This window comes from Clarias gariepinus, chromosome 8, assembly GCF_024256425.1.
Source record: "Clarias gariepinus isolate MV-2021 ecotype Netherlands chromosome 8, CGAR_prim_01v2, whole genome shotgun sequence".
Taxonomy (NCBI): domain Eukaryota; kingdom Metazoa; phylum Chordata; class Actinopteri; order Siluriformes; family Clariidae; genus Clarias; species Clarias gariepinus.
Genome location: NC_071107.1, coordinates 16,569,345 through 16,593,047, shown reverse-complemented (window position 1 = coordinate 16,593,047; position 23,703 = coordinate 16,569,345). Strand labels below are relative to the sequence as shown.

The following is a 23,703-nucleotide window of genomic DNA, read 5'->3' as shown; positions in this document are numbered from 1 at the left end:
TGAAAGTTCAACCTTTGTACCTGCAAACATGCCGGTTTCAGTGCTCATCAAAGAGGACTGAAGCTAAAAGAGTTCATATAAATCACATTGCAATTTAGAAAAAAGGCAAAATACAGATTTACGTGAAAATTGGTTTTATTATACCATACACGAATCATCAATAGCAGACAATAGAAAAAAATAGATTTATCAAATAGCCACTATCAAAGGGGCTCGACAAGAACATGAAAAAGGGTTTAACCCTTTACTGTCAATTTGGTGAAAACCTCCAAAAGTAACATAGGACATTTGGAAGATAATTGAACAAGACTGTTATTGGAGGCTTTTTATATAAAACATCCAAAGAAGTCAGCAGAATACTTTTGCTGATTTTGGATAATGCTTTCACCATAAAGAACAGAGAACCAAAATGCAGAATGCCCTCTGGTGTTGTAATCTGGTATGCCTAGGGGTTTTAAAAGCTTACTGATTTTTATTGTTACCCCGCAAATAATTTTGCGCTCTTTGCTTATGAAAAATTGAAAAAGGCAAGACCACCTTTCTCTACTGAAAATGGCAGAAAACAATGTAAATGTGATGTATACACACATGATGCAATGCTGCAAAAATAAATACATTGTACACTGAAACCCTAAGATAATCCCAGAAATAAATGAACCCTATGACTAATATCTCTAAAGACACTGACTACAATGCATGGGTTTTGTTTTTGTTTCCTTTTTTCCATTAAAATGCAAGTCCTTAGAGCTGATCTAAAGACCAGTAAATACAACTACACTTATACAGACCTTAGCTACAGTCTTAAATATACAAGCACAAATACACAAACAAAATTATGAAAAGTATTCTTCATAGAATCAAATACACAATAGTTGAGTTGAATTATCTTGCTCTTAGCTCCTTGGTCTGTAGCATATATATATATAAAAAAAGAAACAGAACATAACCATTTTTGAGAAACTAAAATAAATCACATACTCTTGTTGAGAATAAGAGGTGCTTTGCTTATGCATTTGAAACCACATGGTGAGAGTACCATGAAGACTTTAATAGGTATTGAGTTGCCTACTATCCTGTACAGATTAAAAATCTCTTTCACAAAAACATTAACTCAAATTATTAAGCAAAGGTGTGTTAACCATACTCAAGGAGGTAAAGCCCTCCAAATATGATTACATAAAAAGGGGAGCTCCTGTAAATAATTAGCTTCTCTTGCTGTAAACCTTACATCTGGAACATGTAGATTCCAGACACACATGCCATGGAACCTTTAGTCCACATTTAAACAGGACCTCAGCTTTGTACCGCAAAGTAAACTTTAATAATACAAATTATCATCATATATAAATCTACCATTTTCCAGTTACATATTTAATCAAATTTGACTTTTAATAATCGGGAAGGATAAAAAGAAACAAATGTACTATAATTTTCTTTTAAGAAAAATAGATCAAAAATAGAGTGGCAACAGTGCAAAGGATATTCAAGGTTTTTTTTTTTTTTTACTTGTTCATAATTTTTCCCTTACAAATTGCTAGAAAAATAAAATAAAATAATAATAATAATAAAAAAAATTAACAATGAGAAAAACGAACACCTTTTTGGAGCCTGGCTTCATGGTCCACGTCTGCTTATGACCATACTGAGCATGACCACAACTCCAGTACCATCAAGGCTTTCACTTATTTGCTTATTTTATTAATTTATTTCTTTATTAAGAGATTTTACGTAGTGGTTCTCAACTCCGGTCCTCAAGCTCCGGAACTGTACAGGTTTTTGTTCCAACCAGGTCCTACAAAACAAATAATTTAGCGTTGGTTTTGAATTTGAGGTGCACATAATAGTTATCATTAGATGATTCAATAAAAGAACCCTTCCATGTGAAGTGAGCATAACAGAAACCGCCATGCATAGTTAAGCACAGCACCCACTGAGACCCGAGGTTGGAACAAGAACCCACAGAGATGACTGCCTTCACTAACTGCTAAGGCTCAGAGAACTCAAATGGACCAAACACTGAATTTCTCTCAGGCACAAATGCACAGTGAGCTCCTTTAAAATAAAGAATTTAATTATGAAATTAAACTGTATCAAAGTTAAATCCTACAGTATGCGGCAAATCACAATTTCACAAGTGGAAAAACACAGTCTGGCCAATGAGGACTCCTCGGAGCAGAACACTGTGACAGGAAGGCTGGCTTTACTACAACGTGATTGCCTCTCTGAACACAAGCAGGCGATTGGTATTGCCCGTTCCCTATCTATGCACAGTGAGTTTTCGCAGTCTACGGGGCCGACTGGGAGCTGGGGTTGTCGCTCTTGCTCTCCTGGCTGGAGGGAGCTTTGTTGTTCCATGGGCTGTTGTTGCCCAAAGCTGGGGAGTTGCTGAAACTGTCCTCATCATCGATGCCATTGGCCGCATCAAACTGCGTATTCTCCAGCCGCGTGATCAGCCGCTCATCCTCGTCCCCGAACTCCCCTCCCATCAGAGTGGGCTCACCTACCACCATCACGTCCTGCAGGGGACAGCAAGGGGTGCAAACATTATCCCCGTAACACGGGGGAGGGTGTTCAGGGGTAGAAGAGACTCGGTAACTTCTGGCACCGTCCTTTCCCCATTCCAACTTCAGAGGTCATTATAACCTCAGAGCTCAAGCAATGTGTGCCCACTGTAATCAAGAATGCCAGCACAATTTGGCAGCCACAGAAACTCTAAGCACCAATTGCTGCCAATAAAAAGAACTTGAAATCCAACACGAAGTTTACTGATTGGGAACCATATTCTACTATGGACTTAACATGTAGCCCTGTCTATGAGAGAAAAGATCAGCGGTGGGCATCCCTGATCCTTTAGTGCTGCATGGGTTCATTCCACCTCGGGTCTCCATTACTGGCTGTTTCAGGAGCTCAAATCACAAACCAGGCTCTAATCAAATAACTGAGAAAATAGCAAAGAAAACCCACAGACCTGAGGCCCTGAAGGACCAGGGACTGCCCAGCATTGGATCATGTCCACTTGTCTCTACATTGGGTCTGTCTTTTCTTTGAACTCTTTTTTTTTCATTCATGCAAAGCTCTCAGCCCCACCACCCATGCACTTGTTGTCTTATTACTCAAATGTTTGTATAAAGGGGATCAAAATGAGATGCTTACAGGTACCTGGCTGGAGAGCGCAAAATTGCTGGCCGGACTTTTCTTCTTGCTGTTGTTGTTATTGTTGTTTCCCCCACCAGTGCTCACGGTGCTGCCGCCGGACATCTTCCGTTTCCGTCGCTTATTTGGCGCTTGTCTTGCCGGCTCAGCTGCAAAGAAAAACAACATTTGTGTTACAGTCATGAAGAGCACCTGTCAAATACTAACGCCACAAAGAAGGCTGAACTTTCTTCAGGTCCTTTACCTGGTGGGGCAACCATCCTTTGCCATTTCTGAAATAAGCACGTCTTTAAGCAATCTCGTGGACTGAGGCTGTATGTCTTGTGTCTGGACATTAACTCCTGCATGGGTTCCAGGATTACACAAAGCTGAAGAAAACCAAAAAGAAAAACATTCATATTTATCAGAATTTACAGGGGCTATTATCACTACATGATAAACATATCAGGGAAAAAAATTATACATAAGGGTACCACAACTGAAAGAAGACCAATGTTAAAAACTCTCTCAACGGTAAATTCTTTACCCTAAAGTCAACATAATTCGACATAATAATGTCAACTTACTGATCTTAGGAGCAAATAATAAATTAAATTATAAGTAGCGAGTAAACATATAAACTGTACAGGACTACTTTGAATGGGACATCAAATGCCGAGGCTTGAGTGTTGATTTAAAGGAGAAATATTAAATACATTCTTCATCTGTGGCCTGATCTTTAAACATGCACGTTTATTTATTTTAGGCCAATTATACCATACAAAACTACACCATATTTGGAAAAGAAAAACTGATTCCCAAAAGTTCCCAGAAAGTTCCCAGCTAACCAGGTCTTAAAAGTTAGCTAGTTAGTTTTTCTGTTAATTTAAGTTGTAAATCTATGTTGCATGTATCACCTTTGTCCTGGAGGAACATTGTTTCATTTCACTGTGTACTAACTGTATATGGTTGAAGTGACAATAAAGCCAGATTGAAATACAGATTGCTATGGGATTATGGCAGACTAATATGCCCACCAACCCGACAAAAAACAAACTCACTTAAAAAAATAATCAACATCTATGAATGGCCTTTTCATGGTGCACAATATGCATTACAATCAACAATAACTCTGCTGAAGACTTAAAGCACCAAAAGTTTCAGAGTTTATAAAAAGTACATAACAAAAAAAAAAAAAAAAAAAAAGAGATTTATTTATTTTTATTTTTTTATCTTAAAACAATAACCAAAGTGAATTATATTAACACATTGCACAGCTAATGTTACTCAGGTGCATACTTACTCGGAGGTAGTTTAATGTTGAATTGGACAACCCACATCTTGTGATGTTTTTTGACAGCTGGTCAAGCATCTGTGGGTCTTGCGCCTGAAAGGATATAAAAATAGTACTGGTAAAAATCCTATATATGTGCTTAAAACAATTTGGTCTTGATTAATTTGTAATGAAAATATGGCATGGAAGGTGCTAACAATGTTATTAGTAATCTCATTTTATAGAAAATAATATGCAGGTGAAAATAAGTCAAAACAAAAATATTTTAAATATTCATACAGCACCATCACCTGGACAATCTCATTAACTTCAATGTAAACTGGGGGATAATAACTTGTAAATTCTTTGGGTTTAATACAAATACTAAATACATCCTTATAAAAAAATATTCTGGTGTCAATGATCCTGGAAACACAACAAAAAGGTTGTAAAGTTTTTTGATAAAATGAACATTAGACACTCACATGCATGGCCAATATGCTGCGTGGAACGACTTCACGGTGCTGTCTGATGCTGAAATGCCACGTCTTTATGCGCATCATATCATCAAACATGAACTCCAGATATAGCCTGCCTTCTACACAAACCTGTGGTTTTGGAAGCAATTATAAAAATAAAAAAAAGGTGTTTACAAAAGCAAATTAAAACTCCAAGTTCAACCAGCAGAGGTAGCTACAGAACTATTCAAGGAAAAAATAATACCCACAGAAACCTGATTTTACAGATTTGTCACCATTTAAGTATTACAATTGAAACTATAATTTTTACATGTACTTTGGATTTGTACCTAATAAGTACTGATTTAAGCTTATACCTAAAACAATAAAAAAAAAAATTATGTCACATCTAAGCAGCTCTAAACATTTATTCAGCAATTTCTAGTCACTTTAGACAGTGGTTTTGTTACAGCATGCAGCTTTAAAATTTTGTTTGGATGTTTTTCTTCCAATAATTGTATTGAAAATATTTTGATGTATTTATGACTATAGGTGGCTAATGGAGTTGTCTATATCAATTTCTTCAAAACATTCTAATCATAAAACTTGCGATGGCCAACATATTTCCTGCCATGATTCAATCTATTCTCTTCTTCGTGGTTCAGTTTTGGGCCACTGAGAGTGAAACAAATCACTCCGGATTTGATTGGTTTAAAAAAAAAAAAAAAAAAAAAAAAACTGGAAACTCTCTCAAGCCGACTTCAATTTTAGGTGCAGTAGCACAACTAGGTGCAGTAGACAGAGCTGGTCACTAAGAAACTTAGAGTAAAGCATCACAGGCAGGAACACCAAGAAATGCTCCATGTCAAACAGATGCACCAGGCCTCAAGCCTGAGTGGACAAACATTAACATTTTGTGTTAACTTTAACATTTGTGCAAAACTTGTGCAGAACAGATCACCTGTGTAAACATAGGCTTGCCATTCTGTGTGACCATGGTGCACTGATCACAGTCAAGAGACACAAAGTTGCTGTGCAAAGACTCCTTTGGATGCTTTAATACATAGAAGAGTTCAGTGGCTCCTCCCTCAAAGATGCTTCTAAAGTAGCGAGGAATCAGTGTCCGGCCGATGGCTTCAAACACAAAAAGATTATGGGTTAAAACAGACACATGACATGACACGTTACAGTTGAGAAATATTTAGCTTAACTTTTTTTATTAAGATTTTATTTTAGAAACAAAAAAAAATGAAGGCGTCTTACTGTATCGTTTAGGACCATCTTCCAAACAGAATGTAATTGTTAACATAGCATCATCTTCAAAAAACTCTGTAGTGAAGGCATCCCACCACAGATTGTCACAATCCTGCTGGGAATTAAAGGAAACATATCATACTTTCTGGGACAAACCTTTTTTACTACCAACTATTATAGTCCATATATTAGCACAAAAGCAGACTTTTTGTTACCTCTGTCCAGTTCTGCAGTCGTTTATTCAGTTCAAATATTCTGTAGTCTGTCTGGTTTCCATATGGCGTATGCCTCCTGTGACAAGACACATAAATTGGTGGAGGTACAGCAAAATGATTTAAATGGTGTTCAATTAACCATGCAAATGTGTGCCAGATAACTATGTTTTATAACAGATAACATGTTCCATGGACAAGCAGGTTCAATAGGCTGCTAATATAATAAACATGAGCAATTGATGTCCACCATGCGGAGAGGGTGGGGGGAAATCATGCTTGCTTATCTTTTACAAAGTAACATTTTTCAGCCTGTAAATATATTTCATGGTCGTGTGATGCACTGATCGTTTCTGAATGCCCAATTCTGCTAAACTACACGCATCAACTACACATGCATTGTGAACATAGTAAGAACTTTTAAACTGTCTTTTACAAATGATGAAGCACTTTTTTGTTTTTACAAGGAAGTTGCAATAGATGTTTTATATTATGTATAATAATGTCTTATATTTGTGATATGAGAAAAAAAAATCCACAGCTGGATCCACATGGCCTTGCCATCTTAAAAATAATATCATGGTGGGACAAAGGGTATTATGCCTACTCTTGGTCTTTATCTCCCTGGGGTTCTACTACTTGCTCATTTTGTTAGCATATCTGTATTAATCCTCTTCCATGTAATATAGTAGGTAGCGTAACTAAGAGTTCAGAAGAACTTCAACTCTAACGAAAAGAACAGTCTATTACTACTATTACCATTACAACATACAGTATATTTAGGCCCAACAGCTCTGTCTTAAACACAACTCCAGTAATAACATTGTCCACTGAGGAGCCTGTGTTTAATCTTGGATATTAGCAAGTTGTTAATCCGCACATCAAATCATAATCAGCACAATCAACACAAGCCTGCAATAATAACTGAACAACACACACTCACCCTATTCCAGGCTCCATGTACGAAGGAGTGTACATAGGTGTAGGGCTGTAAATTTAAAGCACATCATAAAAACCGTCATTCCATCACTGAGATTTTAATTTGTAGACTATTGTATATTAAAAAATAAAGGTATTAAAAATACAAATAATTATGATTGCTTTGTGTAACATCTGTTAAAGGAATATGTCTTACCCCACATCTCTGTCCAGCATAGTGCCTGGGTGAAATGGGGGGAAGGCACTACCGTTCGGAGGCTCCTTTGGAGAGTACAGCTTGAACGACTTGGACGAACAGCCTAGAAGATAATAAGAAAATCCAGCTTGAATGAATAACACTCCTCTGAAGTAAGGTGTAATTGAATACACACCGTTTTTTTTTTTTTTTTTTGCTTAAAGACAGAGATGATGTGAAAGGGTCACATGAGAATTTGGAATTCTTTTTCTTTAATTATAGTTTCAGGATAGTAGACATATACTGAATTCAGCCAAAATCTACAATCCCCCTTTCCTGCACTCACAAACATGGTACCATGTGACCACATGACATTGGGTTGATCTGCTGCTTACTCTACACACAGCCCATCCCCCCACTTATTTTGTTACTGTTAACTCCTGCTTGTCTAGCAGTGCCATTTTGCAACAAACCACAGGCACAAATACTTTGCACACACATGCGCACACACCAAAAAAAAAAAAAGAAGATTGAGAGGGGGGCACACAACAAGATCTACACCCAGGTGTTTGCACTTGGGTTAGCGCATTTGTTCGAAGATTAAACCAAAAATCTTTTTTTTAATAATGCAAAACTTGCACCATAGAAGGTGACCCATTCATCTATAATTATATTTAAAAAATTGTCACTGCACTGCATCTACAGAAAGTCATTAGTCATATTTAAACCTCATATTAAGTGCGATATCTCCCCGACACCTCTGCATGGACTTGGATGACTTTGTGAAATATTACATGCAGTAGTTTGTTTTTGCACCTTCTTCGAGTTAAAATGTGAGCGGGTGACGTAAGGAAGCAGAGGCGTGCTTTGCCCATCCCCCACAGCCCCTGCAAAACACATGCAAACATCAACCACATAATCCCTCTCTCTGATTTTAACTACACCCACAGGCTCTTGGATTTTTTTTTTTAAACACCACCACCTACAGGATCTTAAAGAGGCTTTTAGGAAATAAAAGCCAAACATTAATTAACTGCATAAAATTAGGGTATGGCCCAAAGAACAACATAGTCTAAAAATAACCACAAAAATATACAAGAAATAAATATCTATTGTCAAAAAGGTCTGATTATCTTTACAGTGTACACTTTTCCAGGATGGCCTACATAACATCCTTGATAAAAAAAAAAAGAAGGGGCAAGGACGTGCCATTCAAATCAGTGTATATTTTTCCCTAGCAAATCACAATGATGACAAACTGCTCTTAGACTAGTTCTCTGCTACTCCAGGGGTAAAAACTATACTTTGTGTGTCACAAGGAAACAAATTGTGAACATAAAAGGTGATATTGCAATGTCAAAATGTTTGCAGATCTGTATCAACTAGTTTCTGAGCCTCTAAACACCAAAACAGAGCTGCTCTTTGCCTATTTACCAATCTTATGCACAGTGAAGGTTGGTTTGAGTGGGGGAAATGTCAATGTTTTCAGTGCAACTGTTAATTTTCTTGGAGGCAAGAGAGGGCACTGAAAAAATTACAAACAGCTGCTTTAAAATTGCAACCTCTGCTTCTGATAAGTAAAACCAACCAATAAGTGCCAAAACATGTAGTTCCTCAAATGTCCACTGGAGGCCAATGTTAAAATACCAAAATTTACAACTGAAAAAATAAAAAAAACGTTTACAGCCTGGTGCAAAAAAAAAAAAAAAAAGTGTGATTCACAATAGCTATCTTTTCTATTCACTGTATGGTGGCTAAATTTTTATGTAGCTTGTCAGATAAATCTATATTAAGACTTAAAGTTATGCATAATTAGGTCATTAGGGGTGTGGCCAATTTGTAAAACAGCTCCAATACAGGTGTCAAACTGCTAGCTGTTTGTCTTGTAGCTTTATTTATCAAAAGAGTCGACATGGGACGAGGTATAGCGTATGAATAAGTTCAATCAAACGCATTAGCATATAAATTAATGTTAACCAACATAGCATTTTAGCTAAGCTCACAAGCTTGTGGGAGGTAGGCGGGTTCCAGCCAGGCTCTGTTTGCTCCGCCCTTTGTGCGATTCATGAATTAATTGGGGTTTATGTGGAGTCAACTCCTGCCAAGTCGGTGATGACCAGAGTGTCCACATTTAAACATTAAAACCAGTTTTGTCCTGTTCTTTTTTTTTTTTCATACAGACTATGGTGTAACCTTGGTAAAAACAGATGACGTTCTGTGTTTCAGAGCGGCAGATGGACTGCTGTGTTGAACACAGACTGTTGATTAATCAGCTGGCAAACAACACAGAGCAAGATTCCCAGTGTGCTGAGTGAAGCATCACCAAATGATTAAGCTCTTTAGATAACATGCTACTGACAGAGTTGTAGTTTTTTATTCATTAAGGTTTTACACTTAACTGACTGGCTATTCAAATGAAACACGGAAACAACTGCGGTGCAGTCAATTAATGCTACTAAATGACAATAACAATAATAAACATTTTACACACAAATGCAATTATTTTGTTAAAATTATAAATAAATAAAAAAAAAAAACAAATGAAAATTCACAAAAGACTTGCACTATGTTAAAGGCAAGCCCAAGCAAAAGTAGAAAAAAACTATTTAATAGAGAATGTGTCAAATGTCCTTTTTAACACAAATATAATTCACTTGGATTTTGTGGGTGAAAAATTTCAGGGGGGAAAATAATAATGATAATTATAACAAACAATAAAGCGATAAGAATACTAATGTATTAATTTTAATACAGGGTGAGCATAAAGCCTGACAAACATCATATGACACAAAACATATGTTTGGTGATGTTTATATTATTTATTGCAATTTATACTTTAATTTTAAACAAAACTTTTAATTTTTTTTGAATATGCTTGCAAATCTAATGTACATCTAATATCTTTTAAGATGTGTGCTGAAATCCTAATCGGGCCTTTACATTACAGTGGTTTTTTTCTGGTTGCAAAAAAAAATGTTTCATTTAAAAAAGGTATATCCAATACATTTTCACTTTTTTTAAGTTACTTACCTGTGTTACATTAATTCCTAATGTAAGCCCAAATTATAGTGTGACATTACTTTAGATCACTGCAAAAGATGGGCGCATGGCGCAGTCTGTAGTGAGATCAGCTGTACCCGAGAGTGAGTGTAGGATTAGACATCAATCTCTTATACTTTATCCTACTGCCATGAGGGTTTGTTTTTACACTGTGGTGTTCACAAACCTCGTTTCCCCCCTGCTTTTAAACAATCAGCTGTGTTGAAGTGTGTTTGAGAGGAGAACACACTACACTGTACAGGATCAAAGGTACTCAAGCACCAAGACTGGGAATCTGTGGACTGGAAACCAGTTTAAATTGCAGCTTTAAAGGAAAACTAAGCATGAGTCTTTTATGTGAGCTGGATTACTTCTTTCCCTGCTCAATGTCTACATAGTGATAGTAGATGAATTCTGAAAATATCAAAATAAATAAAATACAAATAAAAAAACACGTGTGATTTATCAACAAACCAATTCCAATTGAAACAGCACAGCCCCAGTCTGAACACAGGCCTGGCTGGGTATAATCTGATGCCTAGCCTAGCAACACTGCACTTCAGGCGGCCTTGTTAAGCTTAACTTAGCTCATTTTCAGAAAACAAACCAACAAACAAGTTTCTTCTATTCGTCATAATTAATTCCCAAACCGTGCTAAAGCAGATATTTAGTAACACGCAGGCTATAGACATATGTGCTGGAGCCGGTTAGCCCTGTTAGCCTAGCCGGGCCGTGCTTACCTGTGCAGAGAGAAGAATGCACTCCTGCGCGTCTTGCGCTCCGATCTCAGGTCCTAGGGCGCAAGTTTACCCTTTTAAAAGCCCATGTTGGCGTGCAGTGTGATATTCAATTTTACCGACTGAATTTAGGGTCTTCTTTAGAGGCACATAATAATAGTAAAAATGCGAAGGAAAGCACAAGACAGTCCACCCGGCCGGCCCTTTGTTCCCTGCACAGGGCATGAACAATAGCATACAGCGCTCGCGCTCTCTCTCTCTCTCCTGCTCCTTGTCTACCTCTCTCACTCTCTCTTCCTCCTTCACCCCGCCACACCGCCTCCTACTCCTCTGTGCATCATCACCCCCTTTGCATTCCCTGCAAGCCTAAATCCACCCCTCCCCCCAGTAGCTGGACCGCACGCGGCCTCCTCCCTCTGCAACAGTTTCTCCTCATCTGCAGCATGCGTCTGCTACTTTACAGTCTGCATGCATGGACTTGCTTTAGATTTGCCAAATAGGTTAAAATCCAGAAATCTTTCATTTGTGAAGCCTGCACTATTAGACTTCGAGCGCATACAAATAACAACCACATTTAACATGTATGTTTGTGAGCTGTTTTTTTTTTTTAAATCTGATTGGACTTTTATTATAAACTCTTAATGAAACATAGTAAATTCTGGGTTTCTCCTTAGTTGCATGAAAATACTGCAGGGAATCAGTGTCCACAATATTATACTTCTAAATCCATCTAAGAACCTCTGTAGTCCAACTAGGGACTGTGGAGGCCAATGGTGACCATTGTATTTATCCCCCCCCCCAAACACACATACACACTTTTTTTTTTTTTTTTTTACATCTGATGTACCTCCAGCGGCACGACGGTGTATTGGCTAGCACTCTTGCCTTGCACCTCCAGGATCCAGGTCCAATTTTTTTTTAATGATTCCTGTCTCTGTGTGCATGGAGTTTGAGTTTGTACCCGCCTCATGCCCTAAATTTTCTGGAATAGGTTCCAGGCCCCCCGTGAACCTGAATACAGAATAAAGCAGTATAGACGATGAGTTAGTAAGTGAGTGAGTAAGTGTGGTAAATACACCTAGCTCTGGTCAACATTCACACACATTCACACTATTGGCAATGCAAATGAGCCTAATCTGCATGTTTTTGGACTGTGGGAGGAAACTGGCAAATCTGAAGTTGTATTGAGTACCAAGCATACTCATGCATAATCCATACAGTATCCAAATTCCATACACAGACCCAGCGGTGGAAATCGAACACGGACCCTTAAATGCTTAAAAAGCAGCACGGTGGCACCTTCAGGGTCAACAGCTAAATTCCCACATCCAGTTTGCATGTTCTCATGTGCTTGGTGTGTTTCCTACAGATACTCAGGTTTCCTCCCACAGTCCAAAAACATTCAGGTTAGGTTAATTGGCGTTCTCAAATTGCCCATAGCGTGCATGTGTGCTCTGCAATAGATTTGCACACTGTCCAGGATTTACCCTGCCTTGTGCCCAAGGTCTCCTGGAAAAGACTTCAGTACACTATATGTGGTGAAAAAGATGAATGAATTAATGAAAGAAAATTGTATAGGTTAAAACATTTACAGCTCAGACAGAGTACTACTGTACTATTCTAATGGCCACTAACACTGAACATGCCCTGCCAGTTTTAGAACACTGCACAAAAAAAAATGTATGGCTGCTGCCTCTTTTAGCTGAATTCTGGACAGGTGTCATATCGTCTTCAGGTGCACAAAATTGTGTGTCTGCATTGTTATGTGTTGTCTTAAGTAACTATATGCAAGTTCTAAGTTCTATGTATTTTTAATTTGCAAAAACATTTATTTTGAATATCCCACTAAATTATTCCTTTTGATGCATACAGGAAAATAAACAGACAAAAATATTATTTTGAGTTTTTGGTTGATAAGCAGCTCATATCAGTTTAGTCAATTTTTTAAGATAAACTCCGATTACAACACAGGAAGTCTGTGATGGTGCAAATTGTGAAATAATACACTTTTAAAAATGCAATATTTAAAACTTCCATGAATTAAAACAATTTTATACAATTTTATTGCTGTAAAAAATGAATAGATGCTTTAACATTGTATGTGCCATGTTCTTAACTTTTTTAATTCCAGATATATCCACATACCACTTTTCACATTTCCCATGCAATTCAACTTTGCCACAAATTGATAATTCATTCAATCAGTCAGTCAGTCATTTTCAGTAACTGCTTTATCCTGGTCAGTATCAAGGTGAATCAAGGGCCAATCCTAGCAACACTGGGTCCAACAACACAACAGCATAAGAGCCCATTGCAGGGCAATGTTACACACATTCACCTGCATGTTTTGGACAGTCTGAGTAAAATAAAGAACCTGACATAAAACCTTCAAAAAGAAAAAGAAAAAAAGTCATGATCAAACACAAGGACTTAGAGGTTTCAGCATTCACCAAGTGTTTCTCCATTCCACCCATGCATGCTTCCTTGCTGTATGGATAATGTATTGCTGTCTGCTGTGGTTGAGTGGTGGTATGTTGTTTTTGCAAGTTTCAGTGATTTAAGATGCTTGGTTTCTGATAAGATGGTCAGGAGTTCAAACTGCAACAAAACCAAGATGCAAAAACAATCACTTGCAAAAGACGCTTAACCCTTTCTGTACCAGGGACACTGTATCATATCTAACAATATGCTCTGAAAACAACTTCCGAACAAGTTGGAATACGTGATGGGAGATTTTTACTGTGTTGTAATGCATAACTGACAAATAAAGTATTCTTCTAAATATGTCTGCAAAGACATAAAAATAACATTTTATTGTACTTTTTGCGACATAACAGTAAAGAGCCTTGATTTTGAGTTTAGAATATGTTTGAATAAGTTGTCAAACAGGTTGCAAAGATGACTATAGAGGTGGAAGTGGACTTTTAGGACGCTTCTAGATGTCCTTCGCATTGCATTCCCAGAGTTCCCAGGACAATCTCCAAATCCTCTTAAATTGTGAATGAGATAAGAAATTTATTCATAAAGATGAATAAATGAAACATAATAATTCATTTGCCAGACGAGTGTGATCTACCAAACAATTTAGGAATTTAAAAGTTGTTGCTGGTCGTTCGGCTGCTCCCGGCAAGGGGTCGCCACAGCAGACCATTCGATCCACATACAAGCTTGGCACAGATTTTACGCCGGATGCCCTTTTTGACGCAACTCTCCCATTTTATCCGGGCTTGGGTATGTTAAGTCCTTTAGAGTATAAGAGTATGTTGTCCTTTATTAAGAAATTAGGCAATATCTTGGTTTAGTTTTATATCAGAGGTGCCATGCTTGCAGAATGCCATCCATAGCCACTAGTGTTGTGGCTACCTACGTCGCCTCTACTGGCATACTTGTATCTAGACAAGTCAACTTGTAAATCCAAACTGACTGAAGAGCACCTGTGGGTTTGCGTGATAGTTAGTGCACTGCTGGATGTACATGCAGTCTACAGTCTTAGTATAAGGCAAGGGACCACGTTACAGCAGCGCCATCTATTGGCAACACATCTTTAAGGACCAAAATCTCTGAGCTCTTATGTGTTGTCTTGTTTATTATTATTATTATTATGTAAATAAGATGGTCCACTTCGAGACTTTAATCTATGAAAGTGCAAATGTGAATTCCAGTAAAAACACTGAACAATTCATGTAAAAAGTGCACTAAAAACACATGTAACTATTTACAGGTTGTGCTCATGTAACTTTTCAGTAAGGATGTAGATTTCATTAGTTTTAACACAGAAATTTCTTGGGCTTGTGGCTTGTGATTCACCAAGTGTCACTCACTCTCCCATCATCTATAATGCTTTATCCTGTATACAGGGTCACAAGGTGCCTGGAGGCTATCCCAAGGCATGAGGCGAGGTATACCCCGAATGGGGAGCCAATCCACCACATGGCACATACACACCCACACGCTCATTCACACACTTAGCCTAATCTGCATGTCTTTGGACTGTGGAAGGAAATCAGAGTACACAAAGGAAACCCACCAAGCATGAAAGGAACATGCAAACTCCACGCACACAGGGTCGAGGCGGGAATCAAGCCCCGACCCTGGAGGTGCAAGGCAACATGGCTAACTGCTATGCCGCTGTGATATATAATATATGATATAATATAAGAATTATGTTTCAGACAAGAAAAAAAAAAACCAAGAGCACAAAACCTTTCACTCACTGGTGCATCAAATTGGACAGATACCTGGTAGGGTCGCGAAATATCATCCAAAATTATTAAACCTGTTCTAGATCAAAATATTTATCGCTATCCAAATGGGGTCAAAAAGGTCACACCTGTTTGTTTTTGTCTTAACAGCATTCAGTTTTCTCATGAACTAATACTGTTCATAATGTGCAGTAATTCCTCAGTTTAAATCCCTTGCTGTGAGTAAGATATCTCACTGCAGGGAAACACTGTACAACACCCAGGCTTGGCTCAGTCGTTTCTGACCAAATCTCTTTCCACCTCTCAGCTTTTTAATACTGTGTGTCATCCAGAACCCAAACCCATAAGTAGCTCTACACTGCACATTGACCCTGAATGCTTACAACTACACACCTGGCAGAGTGTGATAATACTCTGCAGACAGACACAGGATGTGACAGCCATTTATAACTACGCCAAATCAGTGATCGGGGGACAAATTGCTGCCTAAAGGTGCAGTCAGGGTAGGACCACTTTCAAAATTATGCTGGAACAACAGAGCTAAGCTTCCCTCTCTTTTAAAGATAAAAAGACATTAAAGTATGATTACATTTTTGGTATTCACATCACATTATTTACTTTTAACAAATGTCTATAACTGGATTACTTTGGATTTTTGTGGAACCGAATGCACCAGTTCTATTAACGGGCATAAAAAAAAGAATCCGAATCAGATTTATTTGTGAAGGTACAAAGACACAATAATGGGGTTGATTTCTTTAGAGCCCAGAGAGAAGATTCCTGCAGCCTATCCTTGAGGTATTATGCTATACTGTATGTTTACACACTTAAATGACCCTGAGATTTGATCTGTACTTGAGTTGATATTTTTCATTCACTGACATCCATAAGACTTCATCAGGAGTGATTGATAATGTGCATCTGATATAAAAATGTCTGTTAAATAAATGCAAATTAGGTGCATTTTTCCTCCATCACCCTGTATCTATTAAAATGCCAAAATGATTTATGAATTACCCAGTTACTCATATACAGGGTGGCCTTAAACCCTGTGTCCATATGCAAACAAGCCGATCAGGTAAAATATGGCAGCACTTCTTGTGTGGCATGCTGTTTATGAAAATATAGGCATCAGAACGGGTTAGGGGCGACATGTTGGCTTAGTGGTTAGCATTGTCACCTTGCACGAGTTGGGGTTCGATTCCCGCCTTGGGTTTCCTTGGGTTTCCGGTTTCCTCCTATAGTCCAAAGACATGCAAAATAGCCTAATTGGCGTTCCAAAATTTCCTGTTATGTGTGTGCCATGTAATAGATTAGCACCTCATCCAGGGTGCACCCTGTCCCAAGTCCTAAGTCTCTAGGTATAGGCTACAGGCCCCCCCTCGACCCTGTATACAGAATAAAGTGGTACAGACAATGAGTTAGAAAGGGTTAGGTTCTGAAGTCACAATGCCTCAATATTCTGTCCTGTAAACCTATGCAGTGCCCCCATGTGGACAAAAGACAGGACAAAATTTCAGATTAACCTACTTCCTTTTGTACAGCATAAACAACAGGCCTAATGATACAAGACCGCTGACAAATTCTTATGTAACATACACAATGGTAATTGTTTACAGGACTATTAAGCCTTCACATTTCTCTGGCACATAACCCCCTTTTTATACTCTATAAATCATTAAAACCACATCCTACAAGTATAAATTAGAACCTCTAAATCATTGACTAAAATTTTACTAATGAGATTTTTTATATTATTGTATCCAATTGGGTATCCTGTTAACTGAACCTATACAATGTACCATTTCTTGCTTTTGCTGTTGCTATAGAGCGCTGGAGTAAGCTGAAAAACTACTTTGCAGAACTGCTGAGACAGGATGTCATCTCATTTAGATGAGCAGCCGATCCGCCCCAGACTGACCTAGCTTCAGAGACGTCTCCCTCTATTACATTAAACCATAATTCAGTGCAGAAGATGAGATCTGGTGCGGTTCACTGCCGGTTCAAACTGTTTTCTCCTGACCTTTACATATTATGCACTCCACATCTGACATAATTTCCTGTTTCTAAGTTAGAGCTCAAATAACACTTAATCATTTAAAAAGTATTATTATATTCATGTCACTCCTTCGGCTGCAGTATAAAATTAAGACATCATACCTCTCTGCTGTAAATGACCTAATCTGGTTCTAGCCAGTTTTGCATCCTTATACAGCTCCAGTCTCATATAGCATTCTGTTGAGAAAGCAAAAACATCAAGCACTAACCCAATCTCCTAGCTATATTTAAAAGACATTTATTTGTTCATGTGTCCGTGTGTTGACGTTTAACATCATTTATAGCTTCTAAATTGAGTTAAAAAGTAGGCACAAAAAAAAGCAATACGGAAGTAGATGAAAAAAAAAATCACTGTGGGGTTTGAAAGACTATGCAAAACAGGAGGCTTGGCAGTTGTAATAATTATGTCTAATAGCCTTGTGTAAATTCAAACCATTTTGTGGTATTTGTCAAAGCTGAAAGCTGACAATAGAGTGTGGACAGAGTGAAAGTGAGAGGCAGAGAGAGAGAAAGAGAGAGGGAGGGAGAGAGAGCATGTGGAAAAGGGCATTTGTAAAGGACATGTAAGTTCTTCCTTTGGAATGCAGTGTCTCAGATGAGTTTAAATGGAAAGGACTGTTGTGACAAGACAGACTAACTTGTCTTGTGTTGCAATAGCACTACAGTCATGGAAGTTCATTTCATCAAGATAAAATTTACAGACATGGAAATTTGAAGTGGAATTAGTAAACAGGTTTGTCTCTTGCTTTCTCCTTCCCTGCATGTCCCTTAAACGTCCACCACTTTCAATACTTTCACCAAAAATGCGCTTACATGTTGATCCCAGCATTTTCAGTTGTTATTTCATTCATTGTTATCCTATTTCGTTTATGCAATCATCTACAGTTACTTTATCCCGGTCAGGGTCACCGTGAACCCGAAGTCTTGATGAGAGACATGAATGGGATGCCAGTCTACCACAGTGCACCATGCACGCATCATTCATCCCGGGGAAATTTTGCATTGCAGATCACTGCTGTGTTTATGAGAGAGACAAGAGAACCAAGAGGAAACGCACGTGTAGGACATATATGGGAACTTTATACAGATCACATCCAAACTCAGGATCAACAAAGAACACTTGAGATGTGAGGCTGCAATGATGTGTTTGTGTACACCATTGTGTTACTCATGGCTAATTTTGTAATTCATTTGATCTCAAAGATCAACATGTCATTAAAATGAATTAAACACTTGTTTTCCTTATTCACAGCACTCCTCTATCAGTCCCAGAGTGTAAGTCTGGCACAGTCCAGGTTTTTGCTGACATTAGTTCCTTACAGCTATAACCTCACACACACACACACACACAAAAAAAAACGGTGCTGACTTTCAGCTTAGGAAACCATTTTGTTTAAGCTCAATCTAATGTGACAAATCTGTGGGATGGGTAGAGATGAGGTGTTTGCACACACACAACGTCCAACAAGGATACTGAATTGGAACAGCTGTATTCAGCTCGACAGGCAGCACACCCTGCCCTAACTCTTGGTTCCATAGCTGCAGCCATTGTGAAATATGAAACAGGTCTGGCTTTGTGAGCTTGCCATTTTAGCTCTGATTTTCCTCTAATCAAGGGGCCCATGTGACTTTCTGCATGAAGTAGCAGAGCTCCTGCTGATTTGGAGTGCTTGTATATGAGAAGCAGAATGGAGCAGCAGCATTATTCCTTGAGAACAGCATCATTTCTCACCCTTTATGTTTGTTGTGTTGTCTCTACAGGGCTTATTATCGCACTAACATGAAAGACTAGTCCGAACCTTAATATCAAACTACGAACTGAGACAGGGTGAAATTTAGGATGTAACTGGGACACCATCATATGACTAATGCTGTCCAAATAAACTGTAGGCAAGTCACAATGTCTACAGGTATGCAGGAGGATGGGGGACCTCCGAGGTCCAGGGTATGTGCACTCCCACCGAGCCCACATAGGCATAGGAATGTAAACAAAGTCGACTTCAAACAGAACCATGTGTCAGGAGGAGGGGCTTCGACTGTGACTCGGGAAGGGAAAGGAAAGGGAGATAGCGCTGTCTTCATAGCCGAGGTAAATATCACAATCAGGTTTTATGGAGTGCCACTGGCTTTTATGGAGCAATGCAGGGAAGGCTCACACAAAAGCAGCCCATTTCAACATGAAACAACCGTCTCTCCCACTCTTTCTTCCCCTGCCTCACTCTGTCTCACCCCCTCTTTCTACCCTTTCTCCCTCCTCCTGACGCTAAAAAAGAGAACAATCAGAAAGGACACACGGCTGTGGAAATTTCCATGACCACACTCATAAAAAATGCACCCTCGAGAACCTAATCTACTTGATTTTAAACAACTGTTATGTGCAAAACGGTGCCTTTTTTTTGTTGTTGTTGTTGTTGTTATAAATCCGTCGGTCTGCCAGTAAGGCGTTCCTGCCCGCGTCTTGCACAAAGATAAGGATTTCAATAGGGAGCAAGGCGAAGGAACTGATGGCACAGCATCCGTCTAAACTTGCCTAGATGCCACATGTTATGAACAAGTTACTGATCTTTATCCCATTTAAAACAGCAGAGGAGAATCCTTATGTGGCTTGTGACTGTGGTTCCAACAGAGCTGCTTTTTTCTGGTTATGCCTGAACTGGGGTACAGTGTGACGTCTGTACTTCAAACATCTGGTCTTGTTTGATACTGCAGCTACATCATGTCTGTTTAACTTAAGATTCTGTGGTCAAATGTTTCATATGGCTTAAACCAAAAATATCAGAGATGATTTTTACATCTAAAGTGTCTTCTGTTTCCATGCAGTAATTTCTCCAATTTAGTTGCAACTCCCGCTAAATATTTACAGCTCATCCACTGCCATAGCTCTCAGACTTTGATTATGACCAGCACCAAGGGAAAAGGGCGTTTCATCCAGGACGTGAACCATAACTCTTAAAAGCCTTAACAAAACAAGATCCCGACTCAACCTTATATCCTCACAATGTCTCCCTTTGGTGCACAGATAACCTATAGCCTTATGAAATGTAATATTCCCATCAATCTGATAGGATGTCCTATATTAAATCTGCTGGGTTGTAGATTCCCCAGATGGATTCTGGCTATTAAATCTGAAAGCCTTCAGATCTCTGACCAGGGATAATTTTTTGCCATGTCAAGGAACCTTTAGTTTATTTCACACACTCAGCAAGCATCTTAAGACTATTAATAGTACACTTAGTGTCTAAAACTCTCCTGTTTGCTATACATCACCTTATAAACCCTCTCAAAAAAAAAGCAAAGTGCTATGTACTCAATATAATATTTCCTACGAAAGTGTGTTTGCTTAAGAGGCCTGGGTGTTCCCTTAGCATACAGGAGAAAGGAACAATAAAAGTGTAATATTTACAGGTAACTAAGCATCACGCGACTCCATTAGCACTTAAAGGCAGGATTTTTTTTTAACCCGTCTAAGTAAGTGCACTGGCTGTCCCAGAAACCCCGCCCCATTACTCTGTGCTTATTACAAACAACCACAAGATCTGTGAGAACAGGCTGACGTCACGTGAAAAAGTGTGTACTCAGCACACAGATATAAACCAGTCAGAGAGGCTGTTCAGGTTACAGCGACATTCTTTCTCTGCAAATGAAGTCAGTATAGCGCATAACACTGATGTGGAGCCTTTGATCAACCTCTCACTGACACCCAAACGCTTACGAATAACAATGAAAAAATAATAAAAGTGACACAAGAACAGCAATGCAGCCAGAGTGCAACACTTGGCTCATTAAGTCAAGTTAAAGTGCTTACCTGGGCAAGCGCAACCTCCAACAGACATCTTCTCACATGTTTGGCTGTGCTTGGAACAGAAAGCTGCTGTTGAGTCCACGCGCTGCTAGCATGGGCTTCCTCTGAGGAGCAGAAACAGATGCCGAGGGGAGGGCAGTGAGGAGGAGGAGTGCGTAAGGGAATAAAATGTAGAAACAGGAGCTCGACTAGAAGCAGGAAGCAGGAATTGTGCTTCTGTTTGACTCTCGGCTGCAAATAAACATGCAAATTGAAATACTTGTGGGTGGGGAAAATATGACAGAGAGGAAGTGTGAGAGACTGTGACATGAGAGGAGATGTATAGAGAAGGTGAAAGAAAAAGACAGCGGTCCAAAAGTAGCATGTGAGACAGATTTCATTGTACTGTACATTAGCCATGAAATGCAGCTCTTTTATTCCTGTGGATGTATTGGCAGCTTTTACCTTGCACTATGTTTGAGAGATAAACAGTCAGGCAGAGCCCAGAGGCACAGAGTCATTATCTCCAGTTGGAGCACGCACACACACACACACACACACACACACAAACACACAGCCTACTTTCTTGTGACTCCCTAGGGTCTGCCGAACAGACATTGAGACATACACTCTATCCCCAGCTTTGCAGGTCTCCCTCATCCCCTTCACACAGCCCTCCACCTCCAAATTACGTCCACCACTCCATCCTCTTTATCCGTCAGATTATTCATCATTTTCCCCTTTCTTTCAATTTGTTTCTCTCCCTCTGTTTCTGTTCCAAGCCCTCATTTATTTCTGCTGACAGGAGAATGGTGTTAATGACTACAGACAGCATCGATTAAAAATGCAAAGCCCACCTGGAGTGCAGGGACACACAAGAGTCCAAGGAGCCTAGGAGACGCGAGCTAATGAGCAGTGCAGGACTGTTTCCATTCTAACAGGGGATAAAAGTCCAATTCAAAAATCCATACAGCAAACAAATAACGCGCCATTCATAATTCCACAGGGCTGCAGCTCTTGTTGCGAAATCGTTTTTTGAACAATTAAGAACCTTTCCACCGGTGCCTGCTGTTTTTCAGTTCTACCTCTTTCTGAGTTCTCTGTTTATTCCTGAGAACAGACAGGCTTTATACTATGTCAGCCCTCTGATCAGTTCCCCGAGCTCTCCTTGACTTTCTCCCACATGCCTCTTAAAGTATTTCTCCTCTTCCGGCTGTGCTCCAGTCCCCAAACTATCACACGCATACGTGTATATGTACCCCCCGAGTCCTTCACACAGCCTGTCAAGCTGACTGCCTGATCTGCCTTTGAAAGACTGAGTTCCAGCCTCTTGATCTCAGAAATCTCAATAACAGAGAATAAAGACCTTTTCAAAGGAGCATCTTGTTGGTCCTTGTTGCCTGTCATTTAAAATCAATACGCTGTCAGAAAGACAACACTCAGTAGACACTAGGGCATTCCTGTCTAGTTGTTCCTGTTGTATGAATGACGAGGTGAATTTATCTATTTAAAAAAAGGGCAGATTTGGGCAGAAATCCAAAGCTTAGGAGAGGTTTTTTTTTCTTCTTCTTCTTCTTCTTCTTCATTAACTCACCTCAACAGCATCTAAAGTCACTATGTAATAAATAAATTTCAAGACCAAGAGCGGAGGATATTCCCAAATGGTGAACCACATACAAAGAGACATGCTGTATCAAAAAGTAATTTTACACTAAAAGGTTCCCAGTGCTGCTGCAGCAATTTTGTGGGAAATGGCTTTTTGTTTTTTCAAGCCAACGCTTTGAAGCACTAAAGCCTCAGGAAATGCACTTCACCACAATCAGGTCTTATGACTGCACAATCAGGTCCTCTTGCACTCCCTCCCTCCTTCTCACACAAATATATACACACACATGCCACAGCTCTGCAGAAAACAAAGATGGTCCCCCTACTGTCTTTACCTCACTCTGTATAAGGGTGTTGCACAGCAGTTTGAGAGCATGGCAAAAGAGTAGACATTTACCTGCATGCAGGAGCGCTAACTCACCTTACACACGCACACCGACGATCCCACGCTGACCACCTGAGAATGAGCCAGAAATACATTACTTAGAATAAACCTGATCTGACACAGAAGGCACAGCTTATAGTCATCTCTGTCACCAAGCTCACAGATAATGACAATGACATTGTTTTCAGGAATCAATACACATCATTTATCACTCCTGATCCCTTACCACGTTCCCCCTCTCTTCAAGAGCTGCGATGTTTGTGGCAGACCAAGCACTGTGTGCCTACGATCTGAAGCTGGGTCAATTAGCCTTTAAACAAAGAAAGGACTGACAGAGAGAGAGAGAGAGAGAGAGAGAGAGAGGGGTGATGTGGTGGAGAGCGAGAAGAGGAGGCGGGAGAGTGCTCACAGATCCACTGGAAAAAAAAAAATATGACGCAGATCCAGAGCAAC

At 39.2% G+C, this 23,703-nt stretch overlaps 1 protein-coding gene across 8 annotated transcripts; it reads right to left on the bottom strand.

Annotated features, from left to right (window-relative positions):
• Positions 1–129: 129 nt before the first annotated feature.
• On the bottom strand, positions 130–23,559 carry ldb1a (LIM domain binding 1a). Of its 8 annotated transcripts, none has more exons than XM_053502397.1 (13): positions 23,477–23,559; positions 23,287–23,322; positions 21,285–21,385; positions 7,465–7,567; positions 7,273–7,317; positions 6,333–6,408; positions 6,127–6,232; positions 5,825–5,997; positions 4,891–5,013; positions 4,436–4,519; positions 3,398–3,521; positions 3,154–3,302; positions 130–2,516 (listed from the first exon to the last, which is right to left on the bottom strand). In XM_053502397.1, the coding sequence occupies exons 3-13, from the start codon at positions 21,310–21,312 to the stop codon at positions 2,286–2,288; spliced, it is 1,242 nt and encodes a 413-aa protein (XP_053358372.1). In that variant the 5' UTR covers positions 21,313–21,385; positions 23,287–23,322; positions 23,477–23,559; the 3' UTR covers positions 130–2,285. The 8 variants fall into 8 exon arrangements, with proteins under 8 accessions (XP_053358372.1, XP_053358374.1, XP_053358373.1 ...); XM_053502399.1 differs by having other exon boundaries at positions 3,160–3,302; XM_053502398.1 differs by having other exon boundaries at positions 6,127–6,229.
• Between the last annotated feature and the right edge of the window lie 144 nt (positions 23,560–23,703).

What these genes read in the sequence shown, in the direction of transcription:
- ldb1a (XM_053502397.1), bottom strand. Translation starts at nt 21,312, where the DNA reads ATGTCTGTTGGAGGTTGCGCTTGCCCAG. An exon ending in TGGAGGTTGCGCTTGCCCAG is followed by an intron (nt 7,568 to 21,284) that starts GTAAGCACTTTA and finishes ATTATCTTCTAG; the next exon opens with GCTGTTCGTCCAAGTCGTTC. An exon ending in TACATGGAGCCTGGAATAGG is followed by an intron (nt 6,409 to 7,272) that starts GTGAGTGTGTGT and finishes GTCTTGTCACAG; the next exon opens with GAGGCATACGCCATATGGAA.